This window comes from Maylandia zebra, linkage group LG10 (assembly GCF_041146795.1).
Source record: "Maylandia zebra isolate NMK-2024a linkage group LG10, Mzebra_GT3a, whole genome shotgun sequence".
Taxonomy (NCBI): domain Eukaryota; kingdom Metazoa; phylum Chordata; class Actinopteri; order Cichliformes; family Cichlidae; genus Maylandia; species Maylandia zebra.
Window position 1 is genome coordinate 12,115,120 of NC_135176.1, and position 22,157 is coordinate 12,137,276.

Consider the following 22,157-nt stretch of genomic DNA (forward strand, 5'->3'; position numbering starts at 1 on the left):
AGATACTTATAATCTCCCACTGACTGATAACCACTTTTGGTCTCAATATTTTGTCATTCCAGCATCCTTGTTGTTAGGGTAATTTAATTCTTACATAATTCCTATTAAAGATACATGTGCTGTGTAAGGGCATGTATTATTTGTGTGGACATATCCATCCTGATGAGATCAAAGATGAGCTCAAACAGAAAATAAATTAAAATGTCAGAACCCTACAGATGCAAGTGTTTTCTTCAACTATTAATTAACCAGAGGAAACTGACTTCACCCTACTGTTCACTAGCCTGGATTACATTTACATTTTAGAGGTTTTAAGTATAAAAGGCAATGCATTATTAGTGTATGGGTACAGTATGTGAGTTCATGCCTGCTTGAGCCAGCTGTTCTAAGTCACTGAAGAGAAGACACACCTGCGCCCCGCTCTCATTCATGTGCCATGCAGCTCTGAAGTCTCTTTGCAGAGCAGCTGACGGGCTGATGCCAGCCCTTCAGCTGCTCTGGTTGCGACCCACGCCTCATTAAACTTGAGCCATCAACTTGAGCCGGCCCCTCCCTCTTTTCTCTCCCCTTAACAGCACTCCTACGCCACATGTCCTTGGTCAGGGAAAGACCCCAAATCTCCCGCCCCTCCCACTGAAGATGCTGAATTAACAAATTCTCCATTGCTCCCGGTCTCCCTCACTCAGTCATTCTCCGTCTCTCACGCATAAGCATACAGAGGGATGCAGCACGTGTGTTTCCACGCGCACAGCAAGACGGATTGCGCTGTAGACCTCTGTAGAGGTTGTGCATTTTGAATGTGCTCACGTCACTGCCTTTTGCTCATTTTTGAAAGATCCATCAGCACCCTGAATTTGAGGAGGTGCTATCAAATTTCCCCCGAAGCTCCTAAAAGTCACCCACCTTATTCTGCAAGAAATGAGCTGTCAGCTTGAAAAGCGTGTAATCCAAAATCAAAGGAGCATGACTAAAAGGAAGCATGGTGCAAAAGAATCGAAGCTGTCACCTCAAGCCATGACTTCATCCTGGTGCGCTGGTCTCATGTCAGGCCACCGCATCATTTACTTCTGTAAAACTCGACTCAGTCTTCTAGATGGGAAAACCTTGCTATGACTCCCATCTTGGGGAAAAAAAGTCTTTATTTTTTTCTTCTTTTTTCTTCTCTTGTTCAGATAAAGAGAGTGTATAGGGGATGTTTGTGCATTAGTGTATGAATCTGACTGTATCCATGTGCGTAATGGATGGAGACCATCAAATTCCCACACCACCTTGATCTAATGTCAATGTCACACCAAAGTACAACACTGTGCTCATCTCTCCCGTGAGGGAGACTGAACACAAGGGCTCTAATGGAGGAGAGACTGATGAGGAACAGAGAGAAGATGAAAAGGGGAAATCGGAAAAAAGGGGTATGAAGGTTAGGCCAGGGTAAAATAGGTGTGTTGTATTCCCCAATACAGTAAGATAGAGAAAGGGAGGGGATACGTGGGGGATGGGGTGGAGCAGAGCTACAATTCTCCTGTAATCCTCCTCCTGGAATCATGAGGTTAGATGATGGGGGGGGGGGGGGGGGGGTGTACCAGGAAGAGAGCATGAGAGCATTTGAAGTGAAGGGAAACACACTGGAACAAAGGACTGCAATGAACACAGGGCAGGAGGCACAGTTAGATCACAACTCCGTCTTTTCTGTGCAACATCAGGCAGGAACAGGCACAGCAGTACAGTGGGAGGCATTCTTGCAAGCATAACCGAAGCAGAGATCAGAGTAGCAATCCAAGCACATTTACAAGAGGAGGCAGAGAAGGAGGGAGGGCGAGAAGGAGGGATGAGAGAGAGCAGATCTATGAAAGGAGGAGGAGGGGTGTTGCATGCTCACACAGTGTGACAGAGATAGAGCGATGAACGAGGCTAAGACACACAGAGAGAGAGAGGGAGAGAGGGGAGAGCACAGAGCAGAGATGGGGACCGAACGCTGAGACAGAGGTAGTTGGAAGGACTCAGATCTGCAGAACAAACGTGAGGAAAAGGAGGAAGAGAGTGAAGGTGAAGGAGAGCAGGAGGGAGAGAGGCGGGAGGGAGGGGGGTGCAAGATGATGGAGCCCAGAAATAGGTTTCTCAGGACAGCTTTTCATCCCTGCAAAACATGACTCTTGGTGTTGGACTGTGCTGAATTTAGCCAGGGGGACAACACAGGACAACACAGGACAGCAGGTCTGCAGCACATTGACTGGGTTCAGCCTCACTGGATGCAGCAAAGCAGCTGATTTATTACTGAGGGGATGGGTGGCAGCGTGTTTGAGCGTGTGTCTTGGAGTGCACGTGTGTGTGCATGTGTGTGTATGCAGGTTTTTATGGGTCCTTGTAGCACTCAGAGCTGTGGGAGCGACCATTCCTCCAGTCATGAAATGACATTCAGCAGGCAGGAGCTTTGTGTGCTGGCGTGGATCTGCAGTCCTCAGTAGGAAGTGCGAGAGTGGGGATTCAAAGCTGTCATCAAGTGCAAGTGTGCGTGTGTGTTTACAGTGCCATTTGCTGAGGTGAGCCGAGGAGGATCAGCTATATGTGTTGTGTGTGTGTGTTTAGGTTGGAGTAGCAAGGGTGCAGCAAAGGCAAAGCTTCTACACAATGCAAGGACGATTGCAGGGGAGCACCGATGGCAGTGAGTGCAGCTAAAGTACAAGGAGTGCCTTGGGGGTAAGGTGGAGGATAAAGGCAGGGACAGAAGAAGGAGAGGGGAAGGAGAACAGAGGCAAGTGGAAAACAGAGGGTGATCATGGCTGTCATTCAGTGAGCTATAGCATATGCTGTAGCGCAGAGCGGAGTGGTGCGGCAGGGGGAGGACAAGCATCACTGCACAGGGGAGGGGGAGAAACTACGGGAGAGAGAAGGTGGGGGGAGTGGTGTGTGTGTGGTGGGGAGGCGATCAGCTCAGCACCTCTTCAGCACCTGGAAGAGGAGCAGAGCAGGACAGGCCCAGCAGAAGACATTCATTCATTCACGTGCACAGAGATGAACTGATAAGCGGCTAGGTCAACGTGTAGAGGTCAAAGGGAGCTGAGGTGTGACGGGAGTGGGTGGGTGGTTTGACTGTACTCTCTGCTGGTCCTGAGAGCAAGGCGAAGGAGTTCCCTGGAGGAAAGGGGGGTCAGGTCCCCAAGCCCTGTTTCTTCTGACCGTTCTGCCCCCTCTTCATCGCCATGGGAGAGTGGACGATTTTGGAGAGGCTGCTGGAGGCGGCTGTCCAGCAGCACTCTACTATGATCGGAAGGTAAGACATGGATTTAAGTGGGAAGGTGGTGTTTTCTGGTTTTGTGTCCGCGGTTTTATGTCAACTGATGAGCTGGGATTTTTTTCTTTCTTTCTTTTTTTTTTGCACATTACATGCTGTTTTGTATGGATCTGTGGATGGCATCTGTACAGAGACTACCCTTCTCAAGGCTTGTCCCAGTGCTCTCCTCTGTTCCACTATCCCTCACAGTCCTCCCTGCCTTCCCCGTCCTTTCTTCCTCCCTGCTCTCCTCACTCTTATCCTCCACACCCACTATTAGTTAAGGCATAACCTAATTGCACATAGTCAGCAGCAGGCATTACGGTTAAATCAGAGAGGTTCCTATGTTTTTACTAGCTAATAGCCAAGCTATTGATAGACTATGCTTGATGCTGCTGGCCACAGACCAATATGACAGAAGGAGGAGAGGGGACTAGGAGTGAGAGGAGGGGAGAGCAGAGGTGTGGAAGATGAAAGGATGGTGAGCAAGCAGGTGTGGAGGAAGAATCATGGGGGGAGTTAATGACTCTGAACTCTGAGTGATTTTATTTCCTAAAAAAAACAAAAAAGTTAATCCAATTAGTTTTGACCAGCAGACATTGTTATACTTTGCGTGAGAGTGTTTCGTGGCGGAGAGTTGAACAGACGAGCTTTTAGTTTGATTAGCAGTGGAGACATGCCACGGAGACTTGCTGTAAAATTGGTGTGAAATACGTGCCCCACATGCGTGCCCCACATCATCTCTGTGTGATTAATTGATTGCAAAAGTGGAATTTTCCACCCAGTGAACACAATCCAAATGTCCCACTTGGATGCTCATTTGGCAAAGTGAAGAGTCAACATGCTTCAGCCTGTGAAATCTGGATGTATATGTCGGCCATTTAAAAACTGCTTTGCTTTGGTAAAAACAAAAAGTAACAGTGAAGACTGTGATCGCCCTGCTGTGTTCATTAACTCAAACTCAACAAGGACATGGCCTAAACGTCTTTTTGCTTCAGTGGTCTTTTGTGTGAGTGTGTGTGTTTCTTGCCCCGTGTAAGTTAAAGGACTGCAAAATGGCTCATGTGTTCATTGTCTGTGAATAAGCCAACATCCTCCAGTGGCACTGGAACTGCGTCAAAGTAACAGAGATGATGTGAGCTACACATTTATACCAAAATTTCAGCTGATCGGCAATTTGAAGCTAAGACAGAGATCCTCCTTCCAACCAAATAATTTCAGTCAACTAATTTCTATATTTTAAAAGTGCATTAACCAACGAATTCATCTGGTCCAGTCCTCATATGGAACAATAACCTGGACGCTGACTTGATTTAAAGATGCATTAAGCAATCTCACAGTCTTGTGAGTCCCTCCCATTGATGGCTTGGGAGTACTGTTGTAGCACTGAGAATCAATATCCCACTTGGAAGCCCTACACAGCTTTCAGCTAGTTGTTTTGGTTTCTTTAAGTGGAAAAACCAAAACAATGCTGGTTCGAATGAATGTGGGCAGTCGCTCCCGGTACCGAAGCTAACTGTCCTGTGTAAAAAAACGCAGAAGAAACTGCTAAGCAAAGTTGGAGATTTAGCAAATGAAAAAAAACAAAACAATTATGAGTTGGAAGAGCAAACAAGGGCTAAAACGCCAGTGAATATTGGAATTACATTCAACAGGTGGCCAGATAAAGGAGACCGAAGGGATGTCCGTGTTGCTCTGTTTCTGCTGGATATGTGAGTAGGCAACTGTTTGCTAACATGTTAGCCATAACACCTTGATAAGCTAGATGCTAACTGTTGTGAACTTGTTTTGGAGTCTTTCCGCCCCCTAGTGGTCAAAAATTACTTAATGCAGCTTTAAAATAACAGTTCTGGAAGCTGAATCAGTAAAATCCTGTGAGCACAGGGTACAAAGAACGCTGAAAATTAATCTCTGGATGATTCACGCCACCTACAGATTTTCAGAGGCACAGAAGCAACTCTCAATTTGTCTGCTACCTCTTTCAGAAGTCATAAAGACTATTCTCATGATGCACTTGGTTTTTTCTTATATGCATAGTTTGAGCTATTTGTTGATCATGCACTTCACTGGCTGAACACTAATAAAGGGTATCCTGAATACCAAAGATGTGTTTAGTAAATCGAGTGGTACAGTTTAGAACAGGGCACTTTTTTGTGTGAGATGTGATAGCGTTTACTATATTTATTTTCTATTATGTGTCAAACTGTCCAAAGACACGTGACATTGGATAGTTAAATGATAGTAAAAAAAAAGCGCATCTCCATCATATAGTAGTATGAAATCCACAGTGAAATGCTTTGTAAATGATCCCCGTGTGTTTGGCTTTCCTCAGAGTGTTTGTCCTACAAGGCTCTTTAGTTGACCCTAGAGCATTAGCTGTAACATTATCTGCTTCCCAGTGGCGGGGTTTCCTCCATTTTTCTTCCATCTGCTATGTAAGCCAAGAAACCTTTGTTTTTGAGTCTCTCTGTACATTATTTGTTAGCATTTTTTGTTTTAGGCCCCCGAACAGCTTCTTATTTTCTCTACGCCGCTTTCGATTTTGTCCCTTTAGTTAGCATGTGTGCAGGATATCTGAAGATGTACAGGAAAACTCACAAGTACCTTGGACAGAGAGGCCGTGGACTAGCTTGTAGCAAGTTATTTTTAAGTGGTGATATTGCTTTTCAACTATAGAAAGGAAAAGAAAACATTAGACATTCCTAGGTTATCTCAGCAGTAAGACAAAAAACAACAACAACAAAAAATGCCTTGACTCCTAAACCTAAGCATGTGTCTGCATGGTCAGGAAATCAGTGACACATAATAATTAAAAGACAGGAATCATGTTTCTGGATGTACCAGCAAGTTGGAGAATTGTTCACCACTGGCACAGTTTTGTGCTGTCAAGGTGCCTCCTAGATTGTTAACGCCAAACCCCACACTAAATTATGTGTGGAGTCAAAATTGTTGCACTGACCTCTATGGGTTGAAAGGTTCAAGTCTGTTGCACCACTGACCACAGCCAACAACCATTGTTGGCTGTGGTCCATTGCACTCGTGAACACAACCGTGATGTAGTGTTGCACTGTTGTGCGTCGTGAAGTCCTGCACTTCACAGGGTGTGGCATGCAGCGACTGGTAGATGGCATCACAAGTAGGATGTTCAGCCTGTGTGTCGTTACTTTGACAACGTTTGCATGTGTTCGCTTGCAGTTTTAATGGATGCGGTTCCAAAGCACAGAACAGTGACGTTTCGACATAAAAGGTCTCCCCTGCATCCAAACTTTGGAACATGGTTGCATGTCAGTCATCTTTTTTTGAGTGCCGACACGAGGATGCAAATCCACTGTGAGACACCGACAGCATTTTCAGATGTTTAGACTGTCTTTTTGAGCTACAATTAAGCTGTTTCTTAATTGTAGGTTTAAGCTAACCTATGCCCTGGCATAGGATAGATAATTAGCTCAGGATTACAGAAGAGTGTTTGAAATAGAAACGGACCAACTACACTGTGGCATAGGTTAGCTTAATTATGGTCTTTGATCGAGACAGACAAATTGAGAGTTGCTTCTGTGCCTCTGACTAACCACAGGTGCCTTGCGTATTATGACTCATTCAGTTATTAATGTTGTGTATTGTGAAATCTTCATAAGCTTGACTTCTAACTGCACAATGTACAATGTGTGCATGGATAACCGATGACTGTACTCATGATAACATGGAAATGAAAATCATTGTCAAGGCTGCAGTAATCCACCTCTATCCCAAACCAGTTTTACAGTTATGATAACCCTGAAATCTTTTGCATTAGATAGTATAGTCAGTCTGAGTCTGTTAATTGTAACAAATTAATGACATTTCTGATAAGAATGGAGGTCAGCACACAGACCTGTATATCTATTTTCTGTACCTAATAAAGATTTAACAAAATCTGCACTGAATACGTGATGTTTGTTAGCACTATCCTCTCCAACTTAAACATTCAGGCTCCAAAATTAGGAAAACGAAATTGTTATTTTATTCTTATGCCAATGGCACAGCTCTACTTGTGTACATTTGTGTAAAACATGACACTAGCAGCCTTGATAATGTTTGTGGTTGTTTTCTATGCATATTAACTGACTTCTGGTTACAATTAAAACAATAATTTCATTTTTTGTACATCTACAGCCTTCACAATAAAAATTTTACAGCAGTAATTTACTTTTTGTTTTGTCCTATTCGTAATTCTTGCTGATATACAATCTCATACAAATTAAGTATTTAAGTGGGTGCGATAGACAAATAAATTACATGTCCATATAATACTGCAAACTGAATGTGGAGGCCATGCATCTAACACCTAGGCTCGTCATTTTTCCCAGTCCTTAATCTGTATACAAAAATCACATCATTACAATATATTTTAAAGCACACAACTACAGGCAATAAACTGTTTAATATTTACATACAGTAATACAGTTTGTGTGTGTGTGTGTATGTGTGTGTTTCACATGTGGTGCTCAAACCATTTGCAGATCGCAGGTGTGAATGTTTGTGATGTCTACCGTGACAAAAATGCGTCCGACCGTGTGAAGATCAAGCCTTTGGGTGCGAGATATATAACTTGCCTCTCCTTGACTGCATTGCTGTAGTGAGGTCAGCGCAAAAGATGAGCTGGAAAAAAAAGAGGCAGAGATAATGGAGCACTAGAGTGATCTGAGGAAGATAAAATAATAAAGGTAACCGGATGGATAGAGAGGAGATGATGGGCGCTGTAGAGGCAGAACAAAAAAGCTGCAACGGATGGATGAGGGTGGGGGTGAGACAGAGGGAGGAAGAAAAGTTTTCCCTCTGCAGAGGTTTATCGCTCGGAATCTGTGTCAGAGATCCTTCAACTGAAGTTGCTGGCTGACCCGGCACACAATGTTGACAGCAGTGTTCATGAAGCAGCTCTTTTAAATGTTCAGGTTGATTCTGAGATAAAGTAAATGCAAATGTCACTGTCTATGCTGTTAAAGCCACAAAAGTACATTTCCATAGATTACATTCTGTAAACTGCATTTCAATCAGATTAAGAATTAGTTTACAAAGTGCTGTTTGCTGTTATTCATTTATGCACTTTTAGATTTCTGCATCTATTTACCCTTTATTTGTTTTTTATTCTGTGATGAAGCTCTAAATGATCCATTATTCATCATCTATCACTCCCCACTTAAGCAGTATAAACCATAAAATCTTAATAAATGCTTCGTGCCTCTTGTTGCACGTTGCAACTGATGTCAAGTCATTCATTAAAAATGTATGCAGAGTTGACCAGCCTTTTAATGCAACAAAGTGGTGTATGAAATACACCTTGTTGCTCTGCAGTGCTGTTTATATGGCTGGAAGAACCTGCACTTAGACAGGCAGCCCGGAATGGTTTGACGTGACCGAACATATCTGGGTTCTTGTTTGTTGGCTTTAAAAGCAAGATGCACTCTTTGCCCCGAAGTTGTTCACTCCTGCAGTTTTCATGGTCATGTTCTTTTCCTAAATGGGTCAGGATATCCACAAGAAGGCGGTACCCTACTTTGAGAAGGGCACCCTAGTTCTCCCAAAATAATCAGAGATGCAGGAATGCTCTGCGTGAATTGAGGACATCATCCCTTCTGACAGAATATACTTCATGTATCATTGATAACCATCTTCCTGGATAAGATTTATTCCACCCGAGAAGGTTTTGTTGCAAAGCAAAACAACGGCGTCCATATTGCAGCATTAGAAAGGATTAGTAATCCATCATCGTTCGCCAAGGAGCAGGACTGTCGTTCAAATTAAAGCATTTTCCTGCACATCTATAGTTGTCATTAGTTTATTTGTGCAGCAGTCCCTGATGTTGAATGAAATTGATTGCACGGTTTGCCACTAGCGCTGAGCTCAGCTTTCACTCAGCGCGGGCTATTATTCATTTCAGCAACACATCAGCGGTGTGTGTAAGAGTTTTATCGGGCATGTAATGTTTCCCCTATGCATAGCCTAAATGTATATTTAATGACTTCCCACATGTAGTGATATTTTCTGATTCGATTCAGACAGGTTTTGTTAAACTTTTATGAATTGTGAGCCTGTTATTAAACACCCAAACTCCCTTAAAGAAAGCATTTTGAAGATGTTGTTTTTTAAGGTAAAAATGTAGTCCAGGAAAAATGTGCACCAGAGACCGAAGTAATGACTAATGTAAATGCTTATTTCTTTTTCTTTAACATAAACAAGGGCTGGTTTAAAAGATGTGAAGTGAGGCATGCATGTATGTGGGCTGCACTGAGATTTTTAAACTATTTGCAGTGTTCTAATTATTCATTGCTTAAAATAAAGACAAACTTTAACTTCCTCTTGGGTAAATCCTGGTGGCAAAGATGTCTAACTAGAAATGTTTGACACCGACAACCTAACAAATCTATGATACTATGATACAATATGTAAAGCTCCAATCTAAAATAAAAAGAATAAATCAGTAAAAAGTAATAAGCAGCCTATTCTACAGGTGGACAGATCAATCCCAATATCGATATTATCTATGCCAACCCTGGTATTGGTATTAGATCTATGCTAGCATGATAGGATCAATGCCTTATTTCTATCCTAAGTTCAGTAGCCCATTGAATTGTGTTATCTATTGTATTCACAGCCTATGGCACGTTTAAACAACAGAAGGTGAAAAGCTGAAAGGCGCGTTTCGTTGTGTTAACTAATTATTGTGGAAATTAAAATTCACAGTTAATTAGTAGTCATTAAAATGTGTTCAGCATTTGTCAAAATGATGATGATTCAACTCATAAATCACGACACCACTGCTCTCCCCTCCATATGCTGTCTTTATAGGTTCAAAGTATCGGTATCAGTATTGGTATCAGCAGTATCAGTCCTGTATTGATCTGGCATCAGCTCGATACCAAAGTTTGCAGTATCATACACCACTAGCCTAATCACAAACTTAGCCATCAGCTAGTGAAGGTTTAAAATATGGACAGAGTTAGGACGTGGGCATGGCTGAGTGGGAGAGACATGAAATAAGCGTTCACCTTGCACAGGTGGACGGTGCTATCATGTTATATTGTTGGAAGTCAATTTACAGGAGCCAACCACATTACTAGAGTCTGACTGTCTTTAATGGCACATTGCAGGTTTAGGAAAGAAAACACGCAGTTTGAGGGTCATTAATAACAAATACATTTCCCTCAGTTGAAATAAGAAATTAATACACACATTAGAAGGAAGTTAGGGACATTCATTAATGTGCAGATTGAATCATATTTTACTGTGATACATAATGACAGTACTTACAATAGTAAGCCACTTGATTTGGAAAGTAACCATCATGTTAGTGTGCTCTAACTTTCAGAAAGGACAACTGATTAGAATTTAAATAATCTGCCAGAAAAGCCACGAGGCAGGAAGCTGTTTCACACCCCAACATATGCAAACACAAATATTATAGACAGGTTATTGTATGCAACTCTAAGCCAATGTTTAAATGAACAAAAGCTCGCACGTTGTGATGAACAAAGCATCTGAATTCACAAAGTGTTTATATGGTCTTTCAGTAACTTCTAGTAATTAGCTTGTGATTAGAAGCTTTTACAGCTGTAAACTCCCACTAATATAGATCTGTGTTTGCTGGTTTTATAACTAGCAAGTTATATATCATAAGTGCTTTTCCAACCTTTTTCCATGAGGCTAAAACTCCATTAATACTTTTTACAGAGAAACTTGCTACATACAATTTTACTAAAAGCCTTACAATTAAATCTTTGCAACCCAACACACAATTTAACCAGCGCTGACAAGTAGCAAAGGTTCTGTTTACTGACCTTATGTAGAGGCTACATTTTAGCAGCGGAGATATTTTTATAAAAAAATAACCATTCCAGACATTTACTAAGATTTTATGTGTTTTTTGCAATTAAACAGTCAGATGAAAAGCCCCTACATAAAAATTAAGGTTAAATATGCTACTTTAGGAAAACTTGTGAGTGCTGTTTGAAATATTAGGGACAAAAACTTCTAACAATTTGTTACTTTTCAGCACCAGATTTTTATGCTTAAGAAGATATCCTCTGAAGACAAACATACAGTGCAACCACATGAGGCAGCTGATTTTTGTCTGCTGCAAGACTTAAAGGTTCTGGCACTAAAACATATTAGAGAGACAGAGCAGAGCTGATGCATTCTGGGAACTGTCAAAATTAAAAAGGGGTCTTATGCAACGTCCTGAACAAATACCATTTAAAGTATGAGTCCAATTTCCCAGTCTTGCTATTTTGGGTAGGTCTGAAAAGGTCAGGCTCGGTGACGCGGTGATGTTTCCTGTTTTTATCAAGGATAGCTTTGGCTACTTGTTATCTAGTTTGGGAGAAACTTGTGTGAAACTTCAGAGCTGCGTAAACTTAGCTGCGCTAACCTGTAATCATCTCTTTTCTCGTCAATATCAAGCATTTCATTAATAAATATATAAAAAAATATCTCCTATAACTCCTTCATCCTCAGTAACCAGACTTCCATTACAGTGATGCTGAGTCATTTGCCCTGTCAGTCGCCCTTGTGTATTTATTTACCAAAAATGTCAATATTTTTCAATTCAATATCCATTTAATTCAATTTTATTTATACATCACCAAATAAAAACATTAAAATCGCCTCAAGGGGCTTTATATTGTAAGGTAGACCCTACAATAATACATAAAGAGTAAAAACAATCATATGACCCCCTATGAGCAAGCACTTTGGCGGCAGTGGGAAGGAAAAACTCCCTTTTAACAGGAAGAAACCTCCAGCAGAACCAGGCTCAGGGAGGGGCGGCCATCTGTACAAAAATGTATTACAGGAATAAAATGGGAGACCTGATGTGTGTAAAATCCCATCATTACGCCAAATACTGTACTGTAGGCCAAGATGTCATATAAATGGAATCTTCTGAAATTGTATATTGATGTGATCAGCAAAACGTGCTGGTTCGGGATACACAAAGAAATGCTGATGCCATTTATTTGGTTTTCAAGTTATTTTAGATAGAAACACTTATGCATAATGTTTGCCTTGCTAGCTTGAGTCGAGATGAAAGAGTAATTTTAGATGACATAAAGACAAACGGGATAGAGGAAAGCTGCATCTGGCGTGCTCTGCATTATCATCGCGCATGGTTAGGCCAAGCGATGAGTTAACAGAAACGTTGTGTGTAGGAATTTCTTCCCCCAGCTTTCTTTGAGTGGCGTGAAGTAGTTTGGCATAAAATAAAAATACTCATCATAAACCGTTCTAAGGCATCTTTCTCAAGTGCAGCTGTAATGGTTTTGCTGTGAAGATTGAGATCTCGCTGTTGTCTGTTAGCTGAGGTATAATTGGCACAGATACCTGTAGAGTGTCCCCCAATTAACTTTCCCGTTTCCTCCGTTATTCCTGCAAAACAGCTGGAGGCCATTTCCCTCCGAGATGTTGAATGAGCAAGTGATATAATTACATTTCTGCCCATGTTGACTCTGAGTCGTGGCACAGTGGAAACTAGCAGGATGAAAAAGCTGTTGTGGTTTGAGTCTGACGTCGCTAAACTCGGGCAGATTTTTTAAAACCGTTTCTGTTTCACACTCTAAGTAACATATTTCAAGACAGCAGGGGTAAGAGAACCACCGCAGCTCAAGTTTAGCTTAAATTACCGTATTCGTCACGCTGACTCGTAGTTGCACTTCAGGCATTCGTGCACATCTGCCGGATATGTGGGCAAGACCTTAAACTATTAAAACACTTTAAGAGAGGAGCAGTGATGAGAGGCGGGTGGATAGAAATGTCTGCACTCTGATAATTAAGCTGTCTAATTTCAAGGCCCGGTAAGGTCTTTATTCATTATGTGCTGCCATCAGCAATCATTGGAGCTTATTATTGAGAGCGTATGGGTGGCAGGAATATTTTTATCCAGGTTTCTTCACAGCTAACTGCACTTATCCAGCGCTTCAGAGGCCAGTCTGTGCACCTTCATATATTAACAGTTACTTTCTTATATTCACAATCTATGTATGAAAGCAAGTGTAGGTTTTCTGGTGCATTTGTGCTTGTGGGCCTCTGTTCTCCCTGGAGGCTGGCGACAGCAGCTGCTGCATGAATGAACGTGTGTGTGTGTGTGTGTGTGTTAAAGCCTCTGGGAAAGACAGAGCTTGCATGTCCAGCCGACACACCAGCTGATGAGCAGCTAACATTACACTGCACACACAATCTTACAGGTCAATCAGCTGCCTGAGGATCACTTTGAAGGTTAACGCAACAAAATACCACCTCATTATCTTTACTTCCTCCTATTTCTGTCCCTCTAGACATAAACGTTAACATGCCCATGAGCTGCTGTTTGTCTCTGCGCTTTATGAAAATGTCAGCTGTCAGTGATGAAGCCCAAGAAAGCAGATATTAAAAAAGAAGATCCAGACGTGAACACGATCCACAGACGCAGAAGGATTGACTTCTAAATCTTATCAAATCTCCTGGACAGTGGTAGGGATTTAGAAGGTCTCTAAAAATGTAATGATTAGTCTTAGCTTTAACCGGGTCCTCCGGGAAGCAGGATGCTAAATTAGGTGACAAGTGGGGACTGATGTGGGAGACAATTTAGCAGCCATTTAAGAAACTTTTGGTGACAGGAACCATGCTGTGATATGTCGTAATGCCTGAATCTTTTTCATGCCCACTTATATGAATCAACTCTTCAAGTATTTTAATATTCTGCCCCATGGGTTTGAGACACTAAAACTTCTGACATCTTTTTCATTATTCATGATTGTTATTGAATATTCTGCAGGTTCAGGCCTTCGTGCTGTCTCAATCTTCTCCTAGTTACCGTATTGGCTAGTTATGCTGCAGGACTTAAAGCACTGATGTTTGCAGACAACGTTCGGGCGCTGCTTTCTGCTAATGCAGCAATCTGCCCCATGCTGATTATTCCGTTATCCAGCAGTAGAGCAAACACATAAACCACCACACACAAACAAACACACACAGCACTCAATACAGGGAACACCTTGGGATTTTTTTTTTAATGACAAAAAAAGCAGAAGCAATGACTGGATTTTTAAATGACTGCAATGCTGCGCTACTTTAAAATTGAACAAACTCTGAGGAGGACAAGAAAACTGCAACCACAAAGTCCTTATCCCTCTATATTTATGTAAAAAAAAAAAAGCCCAGTTTTTCGTTTAGATGGTGGTGACTACAGACAAATACATACTGACCTATGTCGATGTAATGAAAGACTGGTATAGAGCACTATTTAAAATTTTTGTCAACAGATTTGGATTTGGTCCATCACTAAAAAAGCTGTCACAATGATGAACACATGACAGCATAGTGGAAAGTTTGTCGAGATGAACTGATATTACATGTTGCAGTACATCTATGTGGATGCACTCATCGGAAATCACGATGCATGACATTTTAAGAAGAAGAAAAAGCTTCAATCCTCTTACCTTCAGTCTGAGGACAGTCTGAACTAAGAATATTTCAGTTCAACATTAAAAAACATGTCGCCCATGAGTCTGTGGCATTACACACAGATGTTTACAGCAGGAAGATTCAGTGGCATTAAGTTGTAATTATGACATAGTAATTATCACTGGGCAGAGAAGCAGCCAATGTCTTTTATTACCTTGATTAGAAAATCAAGGTGGAGTGCAGAAAAGCTGCTCTTGAGCCTCTTGCATGGTTTTAAATCAACATCCAGCACTGCAGATTCTCACACTGACACTGACCTAGAGTTAGTCATATATCCTCTATCTTTTAAACAAATATTTGCATACAGACGAGCTGTGTCGACCACAGATCTTCGTCCCTGTGAGCAGAATGCGTCAAATCTTCCTGTGGTGCAGAGAACCATCAATATCATTCATTCAGCCATATCGACTGCTGTCGAACCACTAGTGAGCCCGTACACATCAGGCTAACCGCAAAGGAGCAGATGTTGACAGATGTCTTAATGTGAATGACACACAGGACCAGATTTGAACTTCTGAAAGTCCAAAGATGCGGGGGAGCTTTATTCTGCTGGATTTTTAACCATGATGGAAGTCAGTGTAGCGTGCACGCTGGCAGCTGCTCTGAGCACAGGCGACTGTGAGTCTTTGCCATTTTGCACAAGTCATACACATGGCTGACTCTTCCTCTTTGTGTCTGTGTCCTCGTGCCTGTCTTCTTCGCACAAAAAAACACACACAGGCATGCATTCGCAGGTGGAGCAGCGATAGTCCTGCAGCAAGGCACTGCTCTATTTTAAGTCTGTTTCATGCTAACGCATGTTCCCCTGGTGTACCTCTTACCTTCACCCGTCTTTCCCTTGGCTTCAGCAAATTGCCTCCTCTTTCACATCATTCAAACAAATGTATTTTTTTTTGACTTGTCGGATATTTCTAACAACTGTAGGCTATTTTCCCCCCCATACTGGGTGTCTATACAGCCATCCTCTGCAGGTTGCTGTGGTTACTGGTCACTGAAGGTCGGTAGGCATTTTGAGCCCTCATTAAAAGATAAATTATGGAGTCTCATTTTATAGCAAACAAGTTAGGATGCACGTGCATATTTAAAATACAACAAAATCCCATTACTTTGGCTATTGTCCTACGTAGCTGCCTTTCACTTCAGGGCCAGCTCCCATCTATCTCTATCCCTTTACTTCCCGTCTGTGGCCCCCTCTTGTGCTTGGATACAAGAGTGTGCTAAGCAACTGGCTCTTCCACACAGGGAGCATTCACATCCACGGCTGTGGCATAAATACCAGGGAACTCAATGATGTGCAGGCTTTCCTCGCTCATTAGAAAGAGCTGACACTGCAGCCCTAAAGCCAGAGTCCTCCTCCGCAGTGCCCATACTGGATCGACACCATGAAAATAACAGAACAGCTGTACTGCTCTCTAGATCCACCGGTCCCTGGACACAGCTTTCTATAACTGCAGCAAAGCACTAATGATGCTCAATGGGAAGTCCATGCAGTTTTTAGCAAATGCCACCTCCTCGGGAGAGCAGCTCCCTATAGTTGAGGCAACTCGTTCTTTTCTATGTGAGCTCTTTAAATAGCTACACATCTTAAAAGCTTTGCAACTGTGACGGTTGTTGCCCCTTAATACGGTGCATGCTTCTTTCCTCACTTGGGAGTCAACAATGAAACAGAAGGAGGTTATTTATACAGCAATATACTATTCAGTTGCTTTGCAACAGAGATATTTTGGTATGTTCGATAAAAGCTAATTAACACTAGGGGAAATATGCTAACATGCGAGACTGATTCTTAAATCAGTGGGTGTCTATTATAGCTGTTGCCATTCAGTTCCATTTCAGTCCAGCTGTGAAAATGAGTGTGAAATCATCTTTATCTTATGATTAGTGACCTGAGGTGCGCATGCTATCTAGAGCACAGCTCCATCATCCCAGGGTATTGTTTATCACGGCAGCTGCTTACAAGCACACAAATACGCGTGCACACGCACACACATGCAAAGTGAATGTAGTGTCACTGTCCCTTTAATTTTCAGAAACGTATATTCAAAAAAAATCAAAACCACTATTGTCGACAGCACCTATTCACCATTAACTTTATACCGACTCACTCGTACGGTCATGCCCACATATAATGTTCCTTTGTGGATTTGCTCCTCATTAACTGATGCTGTCTTTCTCCTGTTTCACCACCTTCCCTTCCTGCCCTCTCTCCTTCTGTCTCTGCAGGATCCTGCTGACAGTGGTGGTGATTTTCCGTATCTTAATAGTTGGCATAGTGGGGGAGAAGGTGTATGAGGACGAGCAAATCATGTTCATTTGTAACACCATGCAGCCCGGCTGCAACCAGGCTTGTTATGACAAGGCATTCCCGATCTCGCACATCCGCTACTGGGTTTTTCAGATAATCCTGGTGTGCACGCCAAGCCTGTGCTTCATCACCTATTCTGTCCATCAGTCAGCCAAAGCACGTGATCGAAGCTACTCTCTGCTGCATCCTTACATGGATCACCATGGTCATGGCCACCATGGTCGCCACCATGACCACCACTCTCGTAAGCTCCATGCCCGAAACATCAACGGCATCCTGGTGCACCCCGACAGTAGTAAGGAGGATCATGACTGCTTGGAGGTCAAGGAGATCCCTAACGGACCCCGGGGACTCCCTCCAACTCACAAGAGCTCTAAAGTGCGACGGCAAGAAGGCATCTCCCGTTTCTACGTCATCCAGGTTGTGTTCCGCAATGCGCTCGAGATCGGCTTCTTGGCGGGCCAGTATTTCCTGTACGGCTTCAACGTGCCGGGGATGTTTGAGTGCGATCGCTACCCATGCGTGAAGGAGGTGGAGTGTTACGTGTCCCGTCCCACAGAAAAGACTGTGTTTTTGGTCTTTATGTTTGCAGTTAGTGGCATATGTGTGCTACTTAACCTGGCAGAGCTCAACCACCTTGGCTGGAGGAAGATAAAAACGGCCATCAGAGGGGTGCAGGCCCGGAGAAAGTCCATCTGTGAAGTGCGCAAGAAGGATGTTTCACACATGTCCCAAGCCCCAAACCTGGGCAGGACCCAGTCTAGTGAGTCAGCCTACGTCTGACAGAGGCTTCTCTGCCTGGGGGCTCAAAGACCTTTTAAATATTGGAGAAGAGCTTTTCCCTGGCCGCAGACCACCCATCAGTAGGCACAAAACTGACAACTGCATTATTATTCAGGGGCACAGATGGACTCTGTGTAGTGACGATGAACCATTACTTCACCAAGTAGAGTTTTTGACACTTTGAAACTAAAAAGGTAACTGTGTTGCTGTAACATTGAGAGCTCTGCTCTGCCTAGGTGACACTAGGTGCCTTCACAGAACCCAACTGACAAAACTGAGCAATTACAAATAATATTAATAGACTGTAGGTTTAAAGGTTGTGTGAGGTTGAATTATCTGAAGTTCTTCATTATTTGCCTTTGCTGTAGCTTAGAAATCCTCTCATTTTCCAATTATGTGTGCATATGCAAGAGCTTAAGCGCGTGCATGCATACGCATGTGTGTGGGGAAAAAAAGCCAATCTCTGACTCAAGTCAGGATAATTGAATGCTAAACTAATCTGAGCTACTGAGAGAAAAATAATGTCCACACTGTTAAGACCACACAGTGGACAAACAAGCACCTTTTGAACAACACAAAATGATCAGCACTAAAATGTTTAGTAAACTGGAACACATCATTTATTGTATCAGACTCTTTTCCTAAAATTTCTCACAAATCTCCATATTCTTCACCGCATTAGGTGCCAAACAGACTGCAGACTCACATCACCTGAGAGCTTCTGCTCAAAATAGGACACAGGGTGCACTGAAGATGAGGTAGATTACTTTCCAACACTGTGTCAATGCACCACAATGCTCCCAGTGCCTGCAAGGCACTGTTTACGTTCACACACAAAAAAGAAAAAAAAAATCAAGTAAAGTGTGCCAGTGTTTGCACTTTGGCTTGTAAAATGTTATTGCTGTTGAAAGCTTATGAATGGAATTAAACACTTTAAACAGGAAAAGTATTGTAGTCACAAATATTTTAACATGTAACCTCAAGCTTTTTTTCACAAGCTGATTTGGTGCCATATTTCAAAGTTACTGTACATAGATGAAATGTTATAATTACACTTAGTGTTTTCACTATGCGGTAGAGATAGGCTGTACTTGGGTGGGGGAATAGGGGCTTGGTTGGTTATGAAAATTAATCATAGATTGCCAGCTTTAATGAGATGTATTAATAATGTGCTCTTTGTAATGCCTTTACCCTCTGATGGAGACTGTATGTTCCAAGAAGTGACTTCCCTCTATGGACTCTGAAAAAGGCATGTAACTGAAGCATTATTAGAATGGATAGATTATGAGATGTAACTTTAAAAAAGAGACTGTTTAATTTATTTGCATCCTGCTCCTGTGAAATGTAATACTCAGCATGCATGAAGATGAAAACTATAAAGAGATATGAGCATAGAATCTCGTTATGGGAATAATGAAAGCAAATACCTGAAAGGCGCCACAACTGCAGCAATAACAATAATAATGATAATATATAGTATGTGACAAAAAATATGTGAATAAATCATTATGCAGTGATTTTGGCTGTGCTTTGTTTAACAAAGATGTGATAATTACTATGCACTGTTGCCTTTCTACTTACGTTGTGTGGTGTTAGCTGATAACAGTCATGCAGGTACACCATGCAAAAAGGAATTTCACTGGAACACTACATCAGCATATGTTTATTGCTATTACTACTGCTAATGCGGTGCAGTGTAGGTTCAAGCGTAAAGAATGGTGAGTTTCAAAAGTCTTCATTTAAAATACATGGACGAAAGTAGGGGGCCGGTGTTCTGACAAAACACCCTACCTATCAAGTTGTCCTAGATGTTGTTACTGCGCATGCGCACAACTCAAAACGCCCATGTTTTTGGTGTTAATAGTACACACCTATTATTTGATCCTACCCGGATCTTGTGCGTGTGAAAAATGGTTAGTATTATATGTTTTACTTCTTTATTACAGTTGATACTTGTTTTCTGTAAGCTGTTGTCAATTTGTTAACTTTTCAAGCTAAGTTGCGTTTTGTTTTGTTTTTTTCAAAAATACTGCAATTTGGAGTCTCAATTGAAGTCATATTTCAAGTCTTGATTTATTACTTCTAAGTTTCTGTAAACTGGCATACAGCGTAAACCTTGTCAATTAATTTTAGTCCTCCTGCAGTTGGTCGACACCACGCTCCGCTGTTAGCACGTTTTGATAAGTGTGATTTGGCTATCAGAAAGTCATACCTATAGATATGTACGATGGAGGCATAAACCACCTAAGGTAGTATATTCTAATGAGGTAACACGCATTGATAGACATGACTATAAAGTTACGCTACGGTAGGATGTTTTGACAAAGTAGGATGTTTTGTCAGAACACCGGCTACACGTTACACCTACAGGAGCTGCTCGGTCATGGAAACCAGTGCCACGAAGCTCCCGGTGCACAATTTTTGTGCTTACGTTAATGCCACAGGAGGTTTCTCTGCAGTTACTGAGTCAGCAGAGCATTGGCGACTTTTATGGACTATACACTTCAGCAGTCTCCGACCCCAAACTATATGTTGTCTCCCACTTTTTGGGTAAGTTACTATGGTTACTATACACTTTGCAATAATACCACTTACAGCTTATCATGAAATATCCAGAAGGGTTTAAATTTGATTTCTTGTGACTAAATGTTTAAACATCACCTTTCTTGCTAGCTGTTGTCATAAATGCTAGTTAGTTAAATGTGTTATTCCTATTTTATAAATGTTCAGCGACATTTAGAATGTGATTTGACTAATGAAAATGTAATTAGGGGTTTTATATGAGGATTTTCTGTCTTTTAGACTAGTTGACTAGTCCATTTCTTTTTTCTGTTTAAATAAGTAGAAAATCAACCGCCAGAAACATTGCCAGTATCATTGGTGGCATCCTATTACAGTATTACAAGTTCTTCAGAATGACCCAAGTGTTGTAACTGCACGGCTTGGTGCTTGATTTTTATACACCCATAGCAAGGGACTGAAAACACCAGAATTTAAAGGTTAGGAGGTGTGGGCCTATACTTCTGTCCATAAAGTGTACTGTAAGTGAAACTAAACAAAAACTGCATTAGCAGTGTAGTTAAAGCAAAACAGAAACTTACATGCGTGTAGAATAAGTAGCTGTCTGTGGTGGTTGAAGCTGACTTTCCAGAGGGAGCTGCTTCTATATTCATTGCTGTTCCTGCTGCTGGCTGGATGTCTGAAATAAAAATCTTAAATAACATAATATGACTTGTTGTGCTACCAAATGTCTAAAACATAAAGCTATTATTATTTGTTATGTATTTGAAATTAGATAAAAACGCAAAACTAAAACCCTATTTAAATATCTTTTATCAAATACATTGTAAGAAGCTGCCAAAAAATAATCTTGTTAGCATCAATTCCTGTGATACAGCCTTCAGACTTCCTTTAAAAGTAAACCCGCCTTTACTTTTAAACATATATATATATCATTAGCATTATTTATATGTTGAAACCACAGATATGAAAAGATTTTATTGACATATAGCCCTGTAACCTCGTAATGAGGCTACATCTGCTAGCATAATCAGCGTTACACTGACGCTAACATTAGCATGACTGTCACAGCAGCTGCACATTTAGCAACTTCTTTATCAATAGTTCAACTAAACTTCCACACATAAAATTACCCAAAATAGTGGTTCGCTACAAAAAGACAGAGATCATAGGATATTGTGTCAATAATAAGTTACTACTAATAAAGTAAAGGTTTAGAAGAACTAATTTGGTAAGCTAGTAAGTTCCATTTCTAGCTGCACACATGACATTGCGATACAACATTAAATGTTCTGTAGCTTCATGCTGTGTGGATTACATAGGTGCTGTAAATCCATCATGTTGTGCTTTCAGCTGCATAGACTCAAAACCTGCTTTAACATTCATTATTCAGCACGGAGAAATGATACATGTTTGAGAGATACATCAGTGCACTCTCTGGGTTTCTGTTGATAAATAATACATATTTAATCTGTTCACTTGCACAATATAAGACTCCCGAGTGAAGCAAATTTACCACATTACAAAGTGAGAACTTCCCATTGTGGTTTTTCTCTTTTACTCTCACTGATTTCACATTTTGATGCTAAAAAAATATCATTTTAAGATTTTTCTCATAGTCCTGCTTTTGTGTGCTAGGATTGTTGTGAGTCATCAATAAGGTACTAAATAGGATGTGATAATTTCAATAATGACCATGGTTACTGAGGGAGAGAAAAGAGAGGTGGTGGTGCTGGGAAGGAGGGGGGAAGTAAACCTTTTAGTGTTATTAAAGCTTAAGCAGTGCAGACGGCATGTGGCTACATCCTG

The 22,157-nt window shown here is 41.5% G+C and overlaps 1 protein-coding gene across 2 annotated transcripts; it reads left to right on the plus strand.

Annotated features, from left to right (window-relative positions):
* The first annotated feature begins 1,651 nt into the window (after window positions 1-1,651).
* LOC101482902 (gap junction delta-2 protein-like) lies at window positions 1,652-19,345 on the plus strand. Of its 2 annotated transcripts, XM_004573342.2 has the most exons (3): window positions 1,652-3,268; window positions 4,924-4,980; window positions 16,964-19,345. In XM_004573342.2, the coding sequence occupies exons 1-3, from the start codon at window positions 3,198-3,200 to the stop codon at window positions 17,826-17,828; spliced, it is 993 nt and encodes a 330-aa protein (XP_004573399.1). In that variant the 5' UTR covers window positions 1,652-3,197; the 3' UTR covers window positions 17,829-19,345. The 2 variants fall into 2 exon arrangements, with proteins under 2 accessions (XP_004573399.1, XP_004573400.1); XM_004573343.2 differs by lacking the exon at window positions 4,924-4,980 and having other exon boundaries at window positions 1,655-3,268.
* Window positions 19,346-22,157: the final 2,812 nt, after the last annotated feature.